The sequence below is a fragment of the Musca vetustissima genome, unplaced genomic scaffold, assembly GCF_032173495.1.
Source record: "Musca vetustissima isolate MV318-11 ecotype Yass unplaced genomic scaffold, APGP_CSIRO_Mvet_v1 utg3840, whole genome shotgun sequence".
In the NCBI taxonomy this organism is placed as follows: domain Eukaryota; kingdom Metazoa; phylum Arthropoda; class Insecta; order Diptera; family Muscidae; genus Musca; species Musca vetustissima.
The window spans coordinates 122,424-138,983 of NW_026875843.1; the positions used below are offsets into that span (position 1 = coordinate 122,424).

General features: G+C 35.7%; 1 protein-coding gene across 1 annotated transcript; it reads right to left on the bottom strand.

The window, feature by feature from the left end:
* Window positions 1-10,235: 10,235 nt before the first annotated feature.
* On the bottom strand, window positions 10,236-16,301 carry LOC133338345 (probable cytochrome P450 6v1). Its single transcript, XM_061546520.1, has 3 exons — window positions 15,827-16,301; window positions 13,592-14,410; window positions 10,236-10,511 (listed from the first exon to the last, which is right to left on the bottom strand). Exons 1-3 carry the CDS (start codon window positions 16,292-16,294, stop codon window positions 10,236-10,238), a joined length of 1,563 nt encoding a protein of 520 aa, XP_061402504.1. The 5' UTR covers window positions 16,295-16,301.
* Between the last annotated feature and the right edge of the window lie 259 nt (window positions 16,302-16,560).

Consider the following 16,560-nt stretch of genomic DNA (forward strand, 5'->3'; position numbering starts at 1 on the left):
CCTTGACACGGTTGAATTTAATTCGTAGATGCAATTTCGCAACAATAGTCGACATAAATACAACTTATCAAGCAAAGACATTTGTAAGCCACATTGCCTAATATGCCTGATGAGCCGCTTAACCAACGGCGAAACGCGTCGTATAGTGATGGGAATGTAGTATCTCTCTGGCTTTCCTTTTCATTGCAACTCCGATCATGTAGCTCATCTCGAAAGAGAAATTAATAAAAAAAAAACTATCAATATTGGCGAAATTTTTAAAGTGTCCCCATATAAAGGTACCTCCAAAATTTAGTTTTTTTGTAGTTTGTGTACCTTTTTCATAGAAATAGTTTGTAGTTTTATATTTTAGATTCATATAGGGTGTCAAATCTCTCTACCAAAAATATAAATATCAATCCCCTGTTTAGTATAGTTCCATATAAATGCCCCACCACTATCAGGGAATCTTCAAATCGTTTTCTCAACCTTACGTCATGTTCGTTATGTTCAAAGTCCTAACACAACCTGGGTGTCGTAGTCTGATATTTCGCTTTCTTATGGAAGCTTCGGTTGATTTTAGGTATCACTTAAGGAAGAAATTTTCAAATGAAATTTTATAGGGACATTCTTGAATTAGTGTAGGTTCGAATTAAATCAAAAAACAAAATTAAATTTTTTGAAATCGAGAATGGGGAAAATACTTAAAGAGTAAATTCTTCTCGTGATAAAAGACGCTGATCTTATCAACAAATTTTCCAATCAAATAAAAAAAGATTTTTTTTTTTAAATAAATTTTGTTATCTACATCGTAATCAGTTACATTGTAAATAATACTTAGCGTAGAGTGTGTCACACGTGAAGGGTGCCAATAATGATTAATTTCAAATAGAATTTATAACTTTTATTTTCTAATTTTATTTGATTAGTTTATTAACATTGTAACACATCAGACAGACAACGTGGCTAAGTGGTGACATAAACATTAGCTATACAATCGTACATACAAGTGTACTTTTGTCCTACAATGACTTTTTAATATTTTATATTTTTTTATATATATTTTTTCAAATCGTCTAGAATATCCAAATGATCATTGATCATGAAAATACAAACTATAAATATATAAGAGATTTTTTTTATTTCACTATAAATAAATACATATTTATAAATGCATATATATGTATGTATATATATATGGAATAATATATAACTAGTCAGCCAGATAATCAAAGTCCAACATTTGTGTTTTTTTTCTCTCTATACAAAGTCAAATATTTAGCGTGCCAAAGCTTTGTTGACATATGACAGTGCAAAAAAAAACTTTTTAGAAAAAAAAAATTCAAAACAACAAACGCAACAAAGCCAGTTGAACTGGCGACAACTTTCATCGACTAGACTAGGTTAGTTGATTATAAATCATTAGAAAGATTTTTTAGTTTTTTTTTTTTAATTTTTTTCTTTTAAAGTGTTATTTACACATCGTGATATCAATACTAGAAATCACGGTTTGAGTGGGTTGCAATGGAACTGATAAGGCTATTGTAAGTTTTCAAAAAGAAAACCATTCCGACTACTTGATATTATTGACCTGTCCCAAGATAAAGGAAGGGGTGGGGGTCTGTTAGGGAATTAGTGGTCAGTTGTAAATCATAATATAGCCAATTATATCATAGAATACAATATAATGCCAATGGGCCTATACATTATTACACCAAGATCTGATTTTTTGTTGAATCTTCAATTTCAGTGAAATATGTTTGATAGGCATCTGAAAAGCGGTTTTTATTATTTATTTCTTTCGCTAAAACAATGCCATCTGGTTGTCATATGTTGTATTAATTGTCCGGCTCCGGATCGACCTGCCAACATAGTTCACCTGCGATGTAAACATACAGGTCAGATGGTCATTACGAACAGTTCCTTTATTTCTATGTGCCACACTAGGGAAAGATGAAGTGCATATTAAATTTGCCATTTAGTTTGTAATGCCTCAAAATATTCCCCCAATCAGCAAAGTACACAGGATTTTATTTCAGGAGGCCCGGTAGTACAAAATGAAAAAAATCGCTGTTGCAAACAAAAATTTACTGTGAACCATTTTTGATCAGAACAAAATTCTATGCTGACTTATTTTGGGGCGTTTAGGTACGAATATTAAGTGAATTGGTCGTAATTTGGTATTTAGGATTATCATTCATACATCATTTTTATTAGTAAATCCTCATATAAAAATTATCAATATTAATTTATTTATATATTAATTATATCTCTCATGTAATGGCATCTCACCATTTTGGTGTATATTTTGTATAGAAAATTTTCATACGAAAACTTATCAGCATTTGCTCAAGTGTCGGGTTAGTCCCAGCCCCAGGTATTTTGATCACTGTGAACGGACAAAGCTGCGACACAATGAGGACTAAACTTGACAGACGTCAATATTGGGGGCTACGGCATCGAACGTGTGCGGTCAATGCACTGAGTATTGGGTACAAACTATTGACTGATGCGAACGTGCCTGTGGTGGTAATATGAACGAAATCGGACACCCCATTCGTATATTTATATATTCTTCATCAGAATCATAATTCGATGTTCGTTCGACAATATTTAAGTTCGAGCCCATATAATGGTACATCGCAATATTTGATATTTTGGTGATCTATGGCATGTTTTTCAATCGAACTGACAATAAGCGTTGATGATTTGGAGGCAGTAATCGATTTTATCCTAATTGTTTACATCTTAATTTTCCTATCGCAATAAGATCCTCCTTTTACATGGTCCACATATAAGGATTGCGACCGATTTAGGATAGTTGTATGACATTTTCCATTCGAAGTGATTGTAACTATTTGGATCCTCACCAATGTAATGACCTTTTCGCAAACATACCAATATGTGGGCATATAAAATGGACCTTTCAATTTAAGATGTTTTGAAGGCTCTAGCCGCATTTTTATTTCTATATAATTATTTATATCTGAGAGATATATAGATGTAGATCCATGTATTGGCACAGACCGCATATATGCTTTTCGATTGGGAATTCCGTAAATTATATTATAGGTCCCTTGAGTCCACATTTTTGCTGTGTGATGTCGTCGTGCCAATAGGACAACACGTTCCCATGTGTTACGAATCGTCCAGACAACTTTATGGCGAATTTTACTTTTTCCGATTGGGCTTTGAGAAAGATGTGCCATGAAAAATTAATTTAATTGCAAAAACATCTTCAACGAACGAATCTCAATTTTGACCTAAAGATTTCGGCACTGAACCAAAATGCCGACACATGTCCCATATAACGATATCCCCATTATTCTATATTTTTTGTATTTTAGTGACTTTTTCAACCAAATTGACAATAATTTTGTATATTGGGTTCTATTTGGGTAGCAAATTTCCGGGCGCGTCGGTCTTTTGCGCATTTCGTCCAATTTGAAAGACCATGTTCGTAAATTTTATCTTCCCCTTGATTTTTCCATCGAATTTGTGACCGGTCTTTTGCGCATTTCGTCCAATTTGAAAGACCATGTTCGTCAATTTTATCTTCCCCTTGATGTTTCCATCGAATTTGTGACCTTATGCCTTTTGAGCTGGAGCTTCTTCAACCATTCTCATAGCATGACCTAGCCGACGTAGACGCTGCAGCTCGATCCGTCCGACTATGTCGATGTCACCGCATGGTTCATTCGATAGCGATATTTACTCAGTTCGGCCCATAGATCTTTCGGAGAAATTTTCTCTCAAACACTCCAAGAGCTGTCTTATCTTATTGCGCAAGTACCCATGCTTCAGCTCCATACAACAGCACGGGTAATAGCAGCGTCTTGTAGAGAGTGAGTTTGGTCTGGCGACAGGTGGCCTTGTTCTTGAATTGCTTACTCAGCCCATAGTAGCATGTGTTGGCCAATACTATTCTTCTCCGGATTTCAAAGCTGATGTTATATGTTTTGTTTATGGCGGTATATAAAATCTTTGACTACCAATCTTTGATACCATCAGATTGGTCTTCTCGCCATTTACTGGAAATCCCACTTTGGCAGATTCCTTCTCAATTTGTTCAAAGGTGGCTGTAACCGCTTGCTATGTTCCACCCATTATGTCGATATCATCGGCGTATTCGAGTAACATGTGTTGTTTGGTTAACGGAGTGCCATTTCTGTTCACCTTTGCCTCTCGAATTACCTTTTACATCAGGATGTTAAAAAGATCACACGACAAATTGTCACTTTGTGTGAATGCTCGTTCGGTATTGAAGGTATCCGAGAGGTAATTTCCGACTTTAACTGCTGACCTTGTGCAATTTAAAATTATCCTGCATGGTCGTATTAATTTCGCAGGATTACCGAAAGCTTTGTAGTCGACGAATATGTGGAATGAGTCGATGTATTTTTCGTGGATCTCTTTTCCAGGATTTGTCGCAGTGTGGAAATCTGGTATATAGTGAATCTGGTATATAGTGAAATAGATAAGATCCAATAATATCATTGACAAGAGGCTTCAGGCGTTAACACATCACGTAGCACTTTATATGCGATGGGAAGGAGACTTATTCCTCTATAGTTGGCACATATCGTCTCTTCTCCTTTTCTCTCCGATACACAAGATGCTGAGGATCCAATTATTGAGCATGTATTCCCCTACCCAAATTGTACTATTTAGCTTGTGCATGCTTCTGATCAGCGTCTGGCCACCAGTCTTGAATGGGTTCGGCTGGTAATCCATCGGCATTTGTAGCTTTATTATTCTTCTGCCAACTTATTGCTATTCTGACCTCATCTCGGCTAGGTGGTATACAATCTATACCGTCATCTCTAACTGGTTCCGGAGTATCTCCTTCACCGCCACTATTTTATAACAGCAGTTTTTCAGAATACTCCATCCAGATCCTGAACACACTGACAGTATATGTCACCAGGTTTCCTTCTTTAACTTGTCAGTAAAATTTCCGGACTTCATTCGGACTCTTGTAAATCTCGATTTGCTCAGGTTTTTTCTTTCTTTTGAAAATACGCTGAAATATTATAACATTAATAAAAATTGCTCCATCCGCCGTAATTCCGCAGACCTCCGCAAAAGTAAGCTGAGGTATATATCTGTCAGTAACATCGGCTGATCCTTTTTAACTCGTTAAATACTATTTTTAAGAGCCATCAGACTAATGAAGACCGCCGTTTCGTATATAGACAAAGATTTAGTCGGGTTTCGTGGCATGTTCTGAAATATGCATTATATAGACGGCCAGGTCGGACCTCATTCCTTACTGGTTAAGTATTATTTGCATCCAGCTGAAGTAATTATAATTGTTATAAATTGCATATCCACTTGTTATCAGGTAATTTATATTATATAAAAATATCTAGCGACAAAAACAATAACGGCATAAATAATTATTGCAAATGCAATAAATATAATAAAAAAATAAATATAGTCCACCCATGAAATGACAAAACACACAATAATCATAATAAAACAGTTAATTAATAAAGCAACCGATATTAGCTACAAAGAAGAAAAAAATCAAACAACAATATCTGATAATTATTATAATTATTTTATAACATTTTGCAGGTAGAGTATAATTGATTAAAAAAATAGCGAATATGGTAACAATTTCAAATCTCACAAAAATACACAGAAATTATTTTTTTTATTGTTTTGTTATAGTTTATCTTTTTTAAAATTAATTTTCGAGTAATTAACCACTTTTATAGAGGACCAAAAAAACGAACACTAGATAAGGTTTTAATCAATCAATTTCGTTCTGGAACATCGTGCGAAAAGTGAAACTATGCCACCTGTCACCCAAAATCAAAAAAAAAAAAAAGATTAAATAGAAACACGAGTTATAAAGTAAAAGACGCACACACTTATTTCTATAGTTGACTACATGTATTTAGGTAGGGTATGTTCTGATGGAAGTAATAGGAAAAATATTATTTAAATTGAATTAATACGAAAAAATACTGTTTAATGTATCCGATAAATATTTAAAATTACGATAAATATTTTAAATTACATACAGATGTGGTAACCCTGGCATTCAAAATTTTTAAATCCCAATCATCTCGAAAATACCAAAGGAGAAATAATAAAATGTACTCCACACTCATTAAAAGTGTCTCATCTTTTGAGAGCATACACACTGCTCTCCATCTCTCTCACAGTGTTTCACAGAGAAATGAATCATAAATAAAAACTACAAATAACAACACAAACAAACAAAATATGAATCTCTATGACAAGAAAGCACTCAACGAAAGTGACCTATTTTTTTGTCTTCGGCATTCGTACGTGTGTACGACGTACTTGGCGATATTTTGATATATATGTTTTTCGCTGAGAATAAAATACAGCCAAGAGACGCGACGTAAACGACCAAAACGTTGTGGAATTTTGTTGGGCGAAGTGAATGAACGAAAAAATAAACAAAAATGTAGAAACCAAAAAAAATCACAAATCTATTTTTGCCAAAAAAAACTAATCAACAGTGTTTCAGTGCAAACAATAGCAACAACAAACAGATGAAATTATCGAAAAAATACTACGGTAAAACTACTAAGTCCACACTAATCAATTGTGTTGTTTTGTAGAGATACCCCAACGAGCAGACACATTGGTATAATTGTCGTGCGCCGCACAGTGGGATTCAATCAAATTCTAAATAGTTCTGGAAGGTTTGAAGCAATTTATAAAGACAATAGCAACTTTTTTTTAAATTATGAAAAAAAAAAACAGTGAACGGAGTAGTATAGTCGGACGGGGCCGACCATATAATACCCTACACAACATCCACGAAAATCTAACTTTTCGTTATATGCACCCTCTTGAAACCTGACTAAAGGTTTCACTGATTATTACTAATATTCAGTAGACGAGGGATGTACTTGTCCAGATTCTCTTTACCGTGGGTTATGTTGTGACGTTAGGCTTTCAATTGTGGCCTATAGATCGACTCAAAAAAACACACATAAAATGTTAAGTTTTCGGTCCACTTCATCCCAAAATTATTATCTGATCATCACTGAAAATTATAGGCGTTGTCCTTGACCATAACTGGAATCTCATGGAAATTTTCAAAGCGATCAGCCCTCTAGTGTGGTTTTGGGTTACTAAACAATGTCTGAATACTAAGCACCTGTAAATATTTAAGTGTAGCTCCCAAATCTGAGTACATACGGCCATATAATTGGTATCAACTTAAAGGTCAAGCACTCCTTTGAACCACTCCTATAAACTTTTTGGGTCTAGGTCCTTCAGGGGTAAATATATACACCATATAATACAAATTTTGTAATTTTTCACACAAAAGTCAGGGTCCATTTGATCCGCTAAATATTTACCGATCTTTATCAAAACAGGCATGCTTATCCTTTAGCCCGATCCCCTTCTCCATGCAAAAATTCGCGGTGTTTGGACCATAATTGCGGCCTCTGGAGCGATCAGAAAATCAGACAAAAATCTTTTCCAAAAACAATAGGGGTCTTCATTGGACAGAACCCATTCTACATGCAAAATTTCGTGAAGATTGGTCCATAACTGTGGCCTGTATCGTGTTTACAAATTATAATGGACAGACGGACGGACGGACAGACACACATGTCTAGATCGACTCAACTAGTCGAGATATGACGATCGGTATACTTAAAGGTGGGTCTAGGACCAATATTTCGCGGCGTTACAAACTTTTGGGGCTGCACAAAGCTATAATACCCTGACAACATAGTTGTGTAGGGTATAAAAAACATTTATTGAAACATATAAAAGTTATGTAAGAAATATATACAATTGTCGATAAATACATGGGTGGCGTAGAGGATGATAGATACCAAGCAACGTCTCTGATTGGCTTTAACATGGTGAAGCCCAGGCTTATTTTGGCCTCCACGCGCTGTCACCTGGGGTAACTATTTTCATCGCCCGTTGAAATATTGAGCAGATATGTGCCGCGAGTTCACCCATAAGAACCATACAAAAAAAAAAATAAGTTGAGGCGTCGGGTTAGTTGCCCACACTCGGAAAACCCTTCCTACTATAAAAAATCAAAGATCAAGAAAACCAAACCCGCCTAATGTTGACCACCCCCGCCAACGTATAGAGGACCACGATCCGCGAATCTGCATTTGGAATGTGCGCACGTTGTACAGTACAGGTGTTTGATCGATTCCAGGAGCGCATGTCGATTGGGACCATTACCATTAGGGGTTCGCACACGTCTTAATGTAGCAGCAAAGGTGCGATCTAACACAAAACGGAAACCCGATGTCGGAAAGCTGCAAACACAACATGGAGCAGAAGCCTACTACGCTCAACTTACCCACCTTCTACACGAAAGCACTTCTTGTCCCGATAATAATATAGAAGCATAATGACAAAGAATTGGCCACTCCCTACTAATGCTGGGCAACCATGGAAACTGGAGCCTTTGCTTACATTGTATCAATAACTTCGTTCTCTGCGTTCTCTTTTTGTAAGACATTTCATATGGCGGTTTCTCCTTTACTCTCTTCTCTTTTTTACTCTCCTCTCTTTTTGCACACCTCTACCCCACAAACTGCAGCAAAAGCAAAACTCCTCTCGCCCGTGGTACGATCAGGAGTGTGGTAATGCTACTGATGTAAAAAACGCAGCATATAGGGCAACCCTGAAAATAGTAGCAACACGTAATGCGATGGAGAATTATCGAGAGAAAGAGAGACGAGAAATTTATTTTCAAAAGAAAGAATAAAAACCAAGAAAAACGTTAGCAAATCAAGATGTACAGGAGTCCCAATGGAGTCTGGAAATTCTACCAACGAGTAAAACACCAAACCGAAGGCTTTGATGGAAGCACATTCGCCTGTAGAGATGTAGATGGAAACCAGGTGACTGATACAAATAGCGCGTTAAGGATCTGAAAGGAGCATTTTGCAAAGCTTCTGGTATGAAATAGAGTGTATACTACCTAGCCGAGATGAGGTCAGAATAGCAAATAATCGGCTGAAGAATAGTAAAGCAGCAGATGCCGTTGGGCTACCTGACGAACTATTCAAGACTGGTGGTCAGATGCTGGTAAGGAGAATGCACCAGCAGATTAGTACAATATGGCTAGAGGAATGCATGCCCAATGATTGGAACATCATCATCATGTGCACAAAAAAGGAGACAAGACGATATGAGGAATATTGAGAAATAAGTCTCCTTCCCATTGCATATAAAGTTTCATCCAGCGTGCTGTGTGAACGACTAAAGCCAATTTCCAATGATATTATTGGACCAAAGCGACTTCAGACCTCACAAATCCTCCATTGATATTTTCATTCTGGGGCAAATCCTGGAAAAGACCAACGACCACGTATTCGTCGACTATAAAGCCGCATTCGACAGCCCTATCAGTTCAGAGGTGTTTAAAGCCTTGTCTGCGGTCGGCATTCCTGCAAAATGAATACAGCTATGCAGGACAACTTTAACTGGCACAATTTTAGCAGCTTATACTTCGGTACAAATCGTATAATTCGTTCGCATTATATTATAAAATTCATTTTCAGCAAAATTTTCAACATTTGTGGCTGAGGTACAAGAAAGGGTGGACCGATGTTTCCCATCTTCGAACCTAATTTAGGATTGCAATAAAAACCTGGGTTCTAAACACGATCGTAGCAAAGTGTATATAGACTCATTAACCATAAAGCTGAAGATATAAAAATAAATTTTTTATAAAAATATATTTTTGAAAACATTCACCAAATTTTTTTATTTTGGCCCACTGTACAGTACATACCTACCAAACATCATCATCATCATCGCCAACATCAGGCCACCCGGTTCAAAATGCAAAACTGATAACGTATCATTTCTTTCGTGTTCCATTCATACATTTTTTATGTTTTAGTTTTTTTCTTCGATAAAAAAAACAACAACAAATTAAGCGTCACGTATTTTGCAATCTCATCGGAACTCCAAACTAATAACAACGGCAATACGTCATCATTTTCGCGAAGCTTCTTTTTTTTATAAAGATTGGCGATGTGAAAATTTTTAAAATGTTGTTTTTTTTTATTTTTTTCTTTTAAACCAACATACAAAACGTAAAACAAACACACTTTGTTCTTTTTATATTTTTTTATTTTTTTGTTCTTTGTTATTGTTGCTTTTTATTATTATTTAAAATTATTAAAAATCTTAATTAGTTAATCAGTAAAAGTAGTAAAAAATTGTATGTGCGTGTGTATGTGTATGCGCATGATCGTGTGTTTGTGTTCTTATAACTAAATTTCAACAAGCTTTAAGTAAATACCACCCTCTTGCGTTAAGAGAGCGTAACGCTTATCAAACTTGATGCTATTGACAGTCTTATCACAGCATTCAACGCGATGATGCTTCAAGAAATGTATGAGGCCCAATTTCACCTGCAACAGGGCGAATGGCTGGGCAATACACTGATGGGGTCCAGCGCCGAATGGCAGATATGTCATGGGTTTATGAGATTTCTTTTGTTCCGGCGAAAAACGTTCCGGATCAAAGAGTTCGGGTTCAGGCCAATACTGTAAATGAAACGAGAACAAAATTGCGGATTAGAAGTGATTAATGAGGTGTTTTTTATTAATTGGTTCGCAAGGGAAAACGTGACTTTCGGTTATAAATACATAAGTAATAAAATAACAAATAAATAAATTATATATAAAAATGAGCAAATGTTACCAGTTTTGAATTGGTTATTTACCTTACCAAGCCCCAGTTGATATCATCCAATGTGCCTGTGTGTAGACCAAGATTCCAGAGTATTTGAGATCCTAGTTTCTCTTACGAAACTTTAATATTTTTGTTGGTCATCAACAGCAACAATTTGTATCAAGATTTCCAAATTTCTTCGTCAATTTAATTTCGAATTAATCAGTCTTAGTAGGCCATAGAATCCTGCGATAATCGCGAATGGAGAAAGTTACGCTGTAATTTGGTGCTATTATTTTTTTTTTTCAGTAAACATTCTTTACTGGTTGTTTCCCAGCGTAAATTCATAGTCAATCCACAAAGAAAATGTTGACCTCCAAAAGTTACCAAAAATAGTGCAACCTTTCTAAGATGGTATACATATGAACCATTAATATGCCACATTGTAGGTTCACTAAGCCACCACATAAAAATATCATTGCTATCGGACAATTTTTGGTTACATGGTGCACTATTTAGATGAAATCAGACGAAAGATTATATGACACCTATATCTAATCGGCACCGATTTTCATGAAACTAAAACTAAAGCAACTGAAATTGCAAACTGTATAAATGACCGGTATCTTTTTTGAAAATATTAATAGGCAATTTATTCACTTTAAAAAACAAAAAACGCAAAATTTATTTTGGAATTAAAAATATTCTATGGGGAAAAAACTAAATTGGCTCAAAAAAGTTGCATTAGTTTTGACCAAGCAAATGGTCAAAACTAATGCAACTTTTTGATTTTTTTCTATTAAAAAAGCAAATTTTGCTAGTAATCGGTAGCTTATCTATTATTTTTCATTACGGAACACATATACGAGGCATTGAATTAATAAAATGCTCAATTTGATCCTTGGGTATACTATTTTTTGGATCCTCAAATTTTAGGAACAAGCTATTTCTGTTTGTATGTAAAACTCTTTTGATTTTTGCTATCCAACAAATTTTCTGTATGAAAAAGATTTGGTGTTTGTGCTGGACATTACAAAAACCTTTGACATATTGTGGGGTATGTTTCGAGGTTATTGTCAAGCTGAAACATCCAAACAACGGTATATTTTCTTTAGCCAAGGGAACCATAGCGTTTTCCAACATACTTGTATAAACAATCCGATCAATTACTTCATAAATCTCGTAAAAATATCGAACTCCATAAAAAGAAAAACAGGCCAATACCATTACTGACCCTTCTCGATTCTTCCCAATACACTTGCAATACTGTGGCACGAGCCTTTCTTAAGGTCATTCTTGCATGTCTGAGTTTTTAATTAATTAGTACGAGAAATGAAAGAACTTTCTTGATAGTTTCTGGGCATGTAGGCCTGCTACCATAGCTCGTCCACGCTCTGTTTTTGAGGTTATATCCAACGATAACCGTCTCAACATTCCGTTAAACTCTTAAATTGGTATTTTTATGATATGACAATTTGTTGATAAGTACGAACTTCTTCTTTTGCAGCCTTCCTCTGTGCTAAACTGTCACTACTGATATAGTGCATAAAATAAATCAAGTTATAACTCGAGAAATCACAGATTTATTCATGGAATATTTCTCCGAAATCAAGTTCTGTGATAAATTAATTTCACAATCACTGGTAATTAGCTGATTTATTAGCCGTGTTTATATTTTTTGGCAGTACGTCAAAATTGAAAATCAGACACATGTTATTCTAATAAAATCCATTTAAAAATTATCTATTAGAATCGAAATAGGTGTTGAAACCAAAACGTTAAAATTATAACTGTAAATATAACTAAAATTTTAGAGCTCATCTGCTTGTACTGTAGAGTTGCTTTAGTTTTGTCCATATATTTTTTTTCATAATCAATTTTGCATTAATCATGAAATTAACACGATATCTACATTTTTGAAAAAGTTATGCGGCTTTTATTAACAGCGGTTTTAGTTGCTTTTATTTTGGCCACCAGTGTATATTGAAGTTGTCACGAAACTTCATCTGCGAAGTAAATTCGAACAAAAATTTCAAATCTCTCGCGAATGTTCGTATTGTACGAAAAATTTACGAAGGATAAAATATCACTGCAAGTGTTTGACAACATTTGAGATGACATAGGAACCAGATGTCGTCGGTGTCAATCTTTAGTTACAGACGGATTTGACGGATTCAACAAAAACGCAATTTTTTATTTTTTATTCATTTTTCTCAATTTGTAAAGGCACTGTAATTTTTCATCCATCAACGAAGCAACAGGGAACTATGGGAACGGAAAACAAAAATAATGACGAAAGAGAGAGAAAGTGTAGGGATTAGTAAATCGATTTTCGATAATCGAATTTTTGTATTGAAAAGTCGAAATTGGTCTGTTTTCACAAACCCCAATTTACCGAAAAATTTAAATTCCGGAACTTTATTTTATGTGTTGACAACAATTCATATAAAAAATAACCTTTAGTCGGTTGTTCATTGAACAGGTTTCAAAAAATCGAAAGATCAAAAAGTCGAATTTTTAGTCAAAGACAAAAATCTAAAATTCGACTTTACGCTCGACCACGTATCCCTAAGAAAGGAATGTTAAAGGAACAAAGCAAGGAGAAAGATCAATCCGTTTCGTGAACCAAACTCTTCTTTTTCCTACAAAATAGACAACCTTTAAAAGGTAAATATATACTTTGATATCATTGTTATCAAGCACGTATAAAGCTCGAAGAGCTTATTCTAGTCCATCCGGCAGATGTATAGATCCAAAATTTACAATAGAAAAAAAGGGGGAAAATAAAAACAAACAACAAAAATAAAAAACACCTAAACTAACTGAAATAAAGAAAAGATAAAAAATTCAATATTATTTTTTTATGGTTTTGAAATTCACGTTTCCCGGCTAATAGAATTGTAATATGAAATCGATTATTGTACAAAATTCAAAACAACATCCGTCAACTTACCTGAGGATCATAATGTAAAGCTAAATTAGATATGTACACAGGCATGCCTCGTCTGGCCATACATTCAGCATTTGGACGGAATGATACAAATCTCTTGCGATTCAATGGCGTGCATTCTCTCTCCAAAAATGGCACAATCGGGTATTTGCGCAGCGTCTCATCGACCACCATACCCAAATAGGTCATACGTTCGACATGTTCGTAATCCAATTCGTTACCATTCAAATCGCCTAGAGTTGCGGTGATTTCTAAATGCAAACGTTCCTGTAACTTCGGTTGGCGGGCCAATTCGTACAGGGCAAATGCCAAAGTGGACGAGGACGTTTGAATTCCAGCCAGCTGGAAAACCGCCGCCTGGGCCACCAGATATTCTTGTTGATGGGCAAAATGCGATTTGTCCGGATTGAGTTCGGCCTCCTTTTTGAATGTCAACAGAGTTTCAATGAGATCATTGCGTAAGATGCCGTTACGCTCACGGTCCTCCAAGACGCCGATAACTAAACGGCGTATAAATTCGGTATGTTCAGAGGTAAACAGTTGGGGTCGTAGAAATTTAACTAACTTGGGTATAATAAAGATAAGGCAGAGGTCAACGGCTCGTCGATAAGAGATGACGAACATCTCACGACTATGCCCACCCAACTGAGAACGCATGGTGTTACGCAGTGAATAGCTTTTCAGGCCGAATGCAATGCTGGCAATCATATCGGTGTTATAGAGATCGCAGATGTCCTTGATCTGTACTATGGGTCCATCGCTGTTGTTGCGTTTCATATCTTTGGTAAGTTTAGCCAAATATGTCTCAAGATCGTAGCCAATCTAGCAAGTGGTGGGGGGATGTTGATACGATTCGGTGAAGACAATGCATGCATGACAGGAAGATAAGAAGAGAAAGAAAAAAAATGATTTTGAATTTGTCTGAATTGCAAATGTGTCTCGGGAGAGAAGAAGATAAGAAGAGAAAGAAAAAAAATGATTTTGAATTTGTCTGAATTGCAAATGTGTCTCGGGAGAGAAAAAAAGGGATGAAAAATAAAACGAAGGCAAAAAACTAAGCAGAGAGTAATAGAGAGAGAGAGAGGGAACAGTGCATTAATGAGAGTCGAACAGATCTATAAAATGTATGAGAGAGTGAAGTTATTTCTTGATGTCAGCGTTGCCAGTTTTTTCTAATGCTAATAACCAAATGAATCTATGTCTTCCCGAAAAAAATAATCCCCACCTATATATTTAATTAAGCTCTTTTCCAGAACCTGCAATAATCTTCAATTTTAATCGAAATTTATTTAGATTTCCCTATATATGGTCTGTTCTTAGATATCATAAAGGAAATTTGTGGTCGTAATTTCAAAAATTTTAGTACGGGAACAGAGCAATTATTTTGTAATAATCATTGGTCTGTTCCAGAACCTGCAAAAAAATTTGCTGCGATTGTTATCGATTTTCCTCCATGAAATCTTTTCCAAAACCTGCACGAATGTACAACGTTTCTTTCGTTCCAGAACCTAAAAGAATCTACTAATTTTACATGTTTTGCACTTTTTACTCGAAACCCATTCCTGAACCTACAAAACTGGTAAAATATTGAATCAAATTTAAGAGAGCACAAAATAAAATGGCGTTCTCTTTGTAAACTTTTTACTCGAGAAAGTTGGCCGAGTAAAGATGGTAAACAGGAATGCCTACTTCCGATTGGCTGTTATGTTGATTTTGAAGTATTGCCACCTTAATTTGGCATATTTCCTAGATTTGCGTTTCCGAATTTTTCAAATTATTTTGTACTCTGAGGTATATTACCCTTTTACTACCATAACTATTAACAAAATTCTGGAACAGACCATATTTTTTCCTTTATGATATCGACCGATACAGTAAAAATTTTTGGTATTTTTGTATTGACGAGAAGCATGTTTCATAATAGTCCTGCAAGTCCTTTAACTGCGTTTGGCACCCTAATATCTTCCAAAAAAAACCCAATAAACTGCTTGAAACATCATCTCCAAATAATTCCCTCCATTTCACAAACGACGTTTTCATGCTCAAAACCATATCCCAAGTTCGATGATTGTATCTAAAATTTAATCCCCAAAAAATCCGCAAACCCAACATCGAATCCCCACTTCCCTACAAAAATCTCCAAATTTCGGGATAAATCCCCTAAACTGGCAACACTGTTTTGATGCCATATTTTGAGTATTTTTTTTCGGAGGGTTTACCTCCCTTCCCTTGCTTTACCTCTTCCATTAACGAAAACATTTGCCTCAGCTTTCCCGTGGAGAAGACGGGAGACATTTTCGTCCTGATATCACGCCACTCTGGATTGCGGGCAAAAAATAAATTCAATGCTCCCATTTTATCCTGATGCCGATCACATTTCGAAAACCGATGTGAGAAATTCACAAAATCCTCAACCAAAACCTGACGTATCACCTGCAGATCGCGCAGCAGCAGAGCCGGTTGATGGAACAGATAAATTCCGACTAGTGGCTCGCGCACGAATCGCTCATTAAAATAGTAGTCGCGCAGCTGCAGTGCAAAAGAATTTTGCATTTTGATGACATCTTTGAGGTTGCCGAGCAGGTGGTGGGGCCGAACAAATTTAACACGTCGACGCTGCCAGTAAACATAGGTACGACGGGACCAAACGAATACTGCAGTCAGAATGGTTACAACAATCAGGAGAATCGTAGTGGCATCTACCATGGCCACCACCAAAACGACGAAGTAGTTGGGCGCTTACAACAGCAAAACAGCAACAACAACACCAGCAGCAGCAACCGTCGTCACCACCACAACTTCCGAAAAACAATTCAAAGAGACAAACATAAAAGTTGTAATAAAAACAAAGAAAGCACAATTGGAGGTTGTTTTTGTTTTGTTGTTGGCTTTTTTCACTTATTCTTTTTTGTTCCACTTCGCGTTGTTATTATTTTTGTTTGGTTTTGTATTCTATTTTTCTTTCGTATTTC